The sequence below is a fragment of the Cariama cristata genome, unplaced genomic scaffold, assembly GCF_000690535.1.
Source record: "Cariama cristata isolate BGI_N322 unplaced genomic scaffold, ASM69053v1 scaffold21428, whole genome shotgun sequence".
NCBI lineage: Eukaryota > Metazoa > Chordata > Aves > Cariamiformes > Cariamidae > Cariama > Cariama cristata.
This window is the reverse complement of record NW_009631918.1, coordinates 1-6308: the sequence shown is the minus strand read 5'-3', so window position 1 is coordinate 6308 and position 6308 is coordinate 1. Positions and strand designations below refer to the sequence as shown.

The 6308-nt window shown below is 49.3% G+C and overlaps 1 protein-coding gene across 1 annotated transcript; it reads left to right on the top strand.

Moving 5' to 3' along the window:
* Positions 1 to 1934: 1934 nt before the first annotated feature.
* OAF (OAF homolog (Drosophila)) lies at positions 1935 to 3797 on the top strand (the record flags this gene model as incomplete). The annotated part of the gene is made up of 3 exons (XM_009706164.1): positions 1935 to 2069; positions 2636 to 2816; positions 3323 to 3797. Coding segments are annotated over 3 exons (591 nt in total), but the record flags the coding sequence as incomplete, so codon positions are not given.
* Positions 3798 to 6308: the final 2511 nt, after the last annotated feature.

Here is a 6308-nt window from a genome sequence, read left to right as displayed (position 1 = left end):
AGGGACCGGCACTGTGTGGGATCGGTCGGGAGCCCTGCGCCGTTGGCTGGGAGCAGCGAGAGCTGTGAATCTCTCGTACGTATCAGCCGTGAGGAGGAAAGAGAGTTGGGTGTCTGAAGGCTAATTCTTAAATAGACAGATCAGAAGGATTAATCAGTTGCTCAGCATGTTCTCATTTTACAAAAATTGCCTCCAACCTGGAAGTATTACACTGTTTTTAATCTCCTGCCTGTAGAGGTTTTCAGCCCAAGTGCAAAACATGGCTATTCCTGTTTGCTTTTTCCAAACTGAATGGTGATTGTTCGAAGTGAATTAAAATTAAATCTGCAGCTGAAGAATATGCGAGGGTCGGGTACTAGTTTTAGTCTGCTCATCCTTGGGCCTTACACAGTATGGGAGCTCACAGAGGAAGAGTTCAGCTGGAAGGCAGCCGGACTAAATGTAGGTGGGAATGTGGGTCGTTCCAGTGGTGCCAGTGTCTCAGTGGGAATTCTCCCCATTAAAGCTGTCAAAAAATAATGATTCAATAGTAATTTCAGAGGCATTTTTGGTATCTTTCTGCTCAAATCTCCTTCATGTCCTGCTCTTATTGTGAGTCTTCAGTCAACAAATGCACCCAGCAAAATCCTTTCTCCTATCCTGGGGAGGGAAACACATCCCAGATTGCAGCTGTTCTTTCAGCTGTCCAGATGTTCACTGAATTGCATACCCTTTTCTCTTCTGGACCTGGAAGAGAAGGCAGGGAATAAATAGTGGGCTGTATGAGCTAGTCTGCAGAAAAACTCAGCGTGGACGCTGCTTAGAGCTTGTATAAAAGTGAAAGGCTACCTTCTTCTGCTCCCTTCCTTTTCTTCTCAGGGCAGAAAGAGGTTTGGAAGAATCCGAGCTTATGAGCCATACAACCGGAGTAGCTCAGGAGGAAAGGAATGATCTTAGCAGCTTGGCATACCTTCTGCTTGCTGGTCCCTAACCACCAATATCTGTCCAGTTCTCTGTGGAGGGCATTAAGAGCAATGGCTGCGGGTGGGTGCCAAAAGGCAATAATTGCTCTCCATACTGAGCCGGCGGCACTGATCCATCTGTTTAGTCCTTGTAGTAGCATGATCTGATACCAAGACAGGAGATGGCAGATTCCCACAGAGTGTACAGATGCCCCTGAAGCCAGAAGACAGATTAATTGATACCTGCATAGAAATCAGTGTTGATTTATGCCGGAACAAGATATAGGAAGGTTTTGCTATTGAACAAGGTATTCTCTGAGTCTATGTGAAGGTAACTATGATTGATTTCCAAGCTGGTTTTGGAGATGCACTAGAGTCCATGTTAGAGGCTCTCTGTATAAAATGCCAAAATTATTGACCCGGGCAGAAAAGAAGGTCAGCTGGAGCTGATCATAATGGGTTCCTTCTGGCTTTAATAATTTGACTTTCATTTCTGTTCCACGTGCTGTTGGGTTCAGAAATGAGTAATGTGTTCTCCAGGATACCAGTTGCTCAGAAGCAAGTGAGGGAAGGCAGCAGAGGAAATTTGGGACTGCTTTCCCTAGGTAATGTGTGGAGATAATGGCTGTGTAATATTTGTTTAATAAAAAAAAATGAGACTCCTTGGAGGCTTGCCTTCCTTCTTGGTAAAGGACAGAAACCCCCAGCTGTTGTTTGAGGAAGCCATGGATGTGGGATGCGACCTGGCAGCAATTTGTCCTTGCCACAGCGGGATTGCGAAAACCCTTACTTTTTTACAGACACCACTTATTATGCTGCAGGCTTTTGGGTGGAACTGAACCTGGGACTACACCCCAGTGCTCAGGTAGCAGAAGTATGAGACCTTTCACTTTGTTCTTTTGGCTGGAGCTTTTCTCTTTGACCCTGATGTCTCAGTTCACCCCCACTGATGCCAAAGATCTCTGACTCTCACTCTATTTATCTCTTTGTCAGGAGGTGAAGATCTTCCGTGCCTTAATCCTCGGGGAGCTGGAGAGGGGTCAGAGCCAGTTCCAAGCGCTCTGCTTCGTCACACGGCTTCACCGCAACGAGATCATCCCCAGTGAGTCTATGGCAAAGCTGCGACAGGTAAGAGGCACCCTGCAGCTGGCTTCGGTGCCAGCTTCATCCTCCAGCCCATCCAGGGTTTCGTAGAGCTGACCTGTCTGGACACCCTTCCCAAGCAGCTGCCCGATCGTTCAGCTATTAGACCCATCTTTGACCACCCCTCCTGCTTGAGGGACTCAGTATTAAACTAAGTTCATCAACATTATTGACCCTGTTCTACTAATATACTAGAAGGAGGCATGATTTAGTTCAACCTAGTCTGTATCAAAGGGTAGGTGGATGGCTAGAGCAATCACCGTGAAAATCCCTGCCCCACATTGCCCAATGAAGTAAGTACTGATTTGAGACTGATTCATCACGACAAAGCATTGAGAAACAATCACAGGCAAATCAGAGCAGTGATAAATTGTCACCAGTTTCAGCATCAACAAGAAGTTTAAGTGCCTTCCATCCAGATAGGATGCAGGTGCATTTACAGAGGAATATCCATTTGCGCATCTTCTTATGTTGGCATGAAATCACGATATGCTATAAGGAACAATTTGTTGCAACCAGGATTCAAGTTTTCGTTATTTCATCCTCTGCAGAAAAATCCCAGGACAGTGCGGCAGGCTGAGGAGGTGCGGGGCCTGGAACATCTCAGCATGGATGTAGCTGTCAACTTCAGCAAGGGGGCCCAGCTGAGCTCTCACATCCACAATGTCTGTGCAGAGGCCAAAGAAGCAATTTACACCCGAGAAGAAGATGTCAAATTTTGGCTGGAGAAAGGTAAGTTTCCTTCGTTGGAACTGCTTCTGTCAGCAAGTTGGCCCTCTGCCGTGATCTCTCCCACTAGGTTTCTGGTGATCAGCACAGATCATTTTGCCTTCTCTTTCACTGTCTTTATGGTGGAGGAGGCGTGTGTGTTGCTTGCACGTCACATTGCACTAGTCTTATTTGTTAGCAAATCTGACTTCTTTTGGTGGTGCTCTCCTAGTGAACCTGATTAGGCAGGTATTTTCACGGTAACCTTTCACCTGGTCCATCACCCAAAAGAAATATGTTCTTTACACACTTTGTGTATCTTTTAGCTTACTTTCCCCAGGGCACTTTCTTCTCTCATAGCTCCTGTTCAGACTCGTGTCCAAACAGCCCCTGGAAATGCACTCTAACCTCATTCTCCTCAGCTGTCCTGGAGACTGTGCAGAGAGAACAACGCTTGCTTTGGTGGCTCTCTCCTTTGGTCTTGCCTTTCAGCAGCACCCTGAGCAATGTGCCTCTGGTTTCTCCTGCAGGAGTGGATGGCTCCATGTTCGAGGTCCTGCCGCAGACATCCGATCTCCCTGACCTGCAGCGTTGCAAGCTGTGTGCAGACCGCTGGAAACCCTGCATTTGCAGCTACTCGCTCAGCATCGAGTGGTACCCATGCATGCTGAAGTACTGCAAGAGTCGTGATGCTGGGGGCAAAGTTTCTTCTTACAAATGCGGCATCCGCAGCTGCCAGAAGGGCTACACCTTCGATTACTACGTGCCACAGAAGCAGCTATGTCTCTGGGACGAGGAAACCTAGCAGAGCCAGGCCAGACATTTTCAAGGGGCACTCATCTGCCTCCTGCCACCATTTATGATGCTAAGGGCCTCCTGGAGCTGACTGCTCCAAAGAAGGAATATGGTTCACAGCAGTGCCTTGTAACAGGAGCGCTCTGTGTGTGCCTTTCCTTCTGGCCCCCTGTGACTCGCTCCCCACCTGACGCTGCCTCATACTGTGATAAGCGGGCCCAACTCACTGCGTGTTGATGCTCTCCTGCCAGCTGCCAGGAGATCCAGCTTCCTGGAAGAAGCTGGAGATGCAGGTTTCTGGGGTGAAGCACTGGGAGGGGTGTGTTTTGCCCTGCTCTGGAGTTAGCAGATGTGAAAGGGGGCAGCTCTGATCAGTTACCAGCCTCAAGCATCCTGATGAATGGTCAAGGCAGGGAGAGAAGTGGTCTTGATGACCTGGGTTGTCAAACATCTCTGCCACCGAAGAAGCCCCTTCGCTGACTTTACCACCTCCTGGTGACACAACAGCATTTCCCAGTCGGAAAACAGCTGATTTATGGGACCACATAACCTGAACAAGGAAGGTACGAAGCCTACCCAAAGCCAGAGCCTGCTTGTAGCTTTTTCTAGTGTCCGACTGGCTGTTATATCCCTCCTGTGGCTAGAAGATACAGTGGGGGGATATATCCCAGCAATGACTTTTGCCCCTAAAGGGCTGGTAATTAGGGCTCTAATTAATCTCTGTTTAGACTAGTGAAGGCCCAACTTTTTGTGTTGGTCCTGTGACTCTCCCACTAAGAAAGAAACCTCTAGAGACTTGTGACTACCATCATAACATTGTGGTTGCAAGGGGGCAAGATGATCCCAGGTGGGTTTGCACTGTCATTTTGAAGAAGACAACGTTCTACATCTACGTCCAGTTTTATGTCCTACTCTGCCAGTTATTCACAAGAAGCTCTTAGCTAATTGTACTGCTTTGCTGTGCCTTGGTTTCCCCCATGTGTAAAATAGCGATGACACTGAAGCTGACCTTGGCCCTGGTGTATACCAGGAGGGCATGAGACAAAAAGCACTGCAGGAGTGCTACCTGGTTCCTGTGTCCTCTTCCACTCGAGTTACAACAAGCAGGGAGGGAAGAGAGGCCATTGGGGTCACTGTGAACCCCTGTACCTCCTGGTGAAAAGCCTTCACAATGTGCCTTTTTGCCTAAACTACAGGAATTTTTGACATAAAAAAATAAAATAATTTGGTCACAATTATTTTTGTATTGACCGCTTAAGGGGGGGAGAAGGGAAAGGTATTTTAATACTACAACATGAAGTAAAACACACGTGAAATGATTTTTTTAAAACAAATTATTTATCATTTGTAAGGTAAAATAAACTGGTTTTTTTAAAGCATCCCTGGCCTGAAAGATTCTCTGTGTATCATAATCTGTGTGTGATCCAGTTGTTTGGGTTCTTTGTTAAGAGTTGTTCCCTTACGGGTAAGTCTGAAGCATGCACCCAGGACACTGAAGACCCATGGATGAGGGGTAACATCCTTACACTTACCAGTGTGGTCCTACATCTTAAGCGTACCGTTCACCCAGCCCCAAGTGTGGAGACAGCTTTGACTCGCCTCAAGCAACTGTGAAAGCTTTGAGCCTGAGCTGTGATGAAGTAAAAGACCAGAAGCAGAAGCAGGTCCTGGGGTTACACGGGCTGGTGTAACCTGCTCTTCTCTCTGAGTGATGGTGGGGTCTCATGAGGGGATGCGATGGAAATGTGGCTGGAGGCTTGTCTGGGTCTAGCAGCCTTAGTAAAGTATTCTTTATTCCCCTGCAGCTGAGGGGAGGTGAGGGCAGCAGTTTTGGGCCAGCTCGGAGCTCCTTAGCTCAGTGGCTGCTTGAGGGAGAAATGTGGAGTGCTGATTCCCCCTAGTGTGGTGAATGCAGAGATGGGGCAAGGACTTTTGCAACCTCAGCCCTTCTCCGCTTGAGCCACCAAGGCAACTTACCCGCTTATTGTCATTTCTGGGGAAGCTGAAATTGCCTGTTTTTCACTTGCATGGCCAGCGTTTCCAGAGGTGTGTTCTCTGCTGCTGCTGCAGGAGGACACGCTGGGACTTTGTCCCTGCTTGCTGGAATTAAAGGCCGGGTTAGGCTGTGAGCAGCGCAGGAGGGGATTGCAGGGCGGCTGTGTGCCTCTCTGCTGGGAGCCCTGCGTCGCCCATTCCGCTGCTGCCTCCGGTACCGGGATGCTGCGAGGGGGCATGAGCTCGCTCTGGGAGCGTTGGGTCGTATCCCAGTGAGCTTGAATGTCCTTATTTTGTAGTGGTGAGGCTCTGGGTGCCTGGATCAGAGCACCGTGTCAGCCCTTCCCTGGTTCTTTTGGCAGCACCGAGCGGAGATATTCCCAGGCCACCTCGGGAAAGCAGCAGGGTGCCCAGCGGTACCAAACCATCGCCTGGGCTCTGAGGGGTGATGGAGGGCCTGTGTTGAGCAGTGCAGGTCGGAGGGTGTTTTGAGTTGCTGGCGTGCAGCAGGGCTGATGCTGTGCCGTGGGAGGTCCGGGAGCAGCAGATAAGCGAAGGACATGAACGCTAAATGTGGGCAGTATGTGCCGAAAACAGACGTTTCTGGGTTTGTGTGCGCTCCGGCAGAGCTGGGCTTTGAGGGGAGGTGAGCAACCAGGGCGCATCCCTCGGCTCTGCTGCAACCGGCTGCGCTCTCCCACGCGTGGGAGGGAGGTGGTGCCGCCG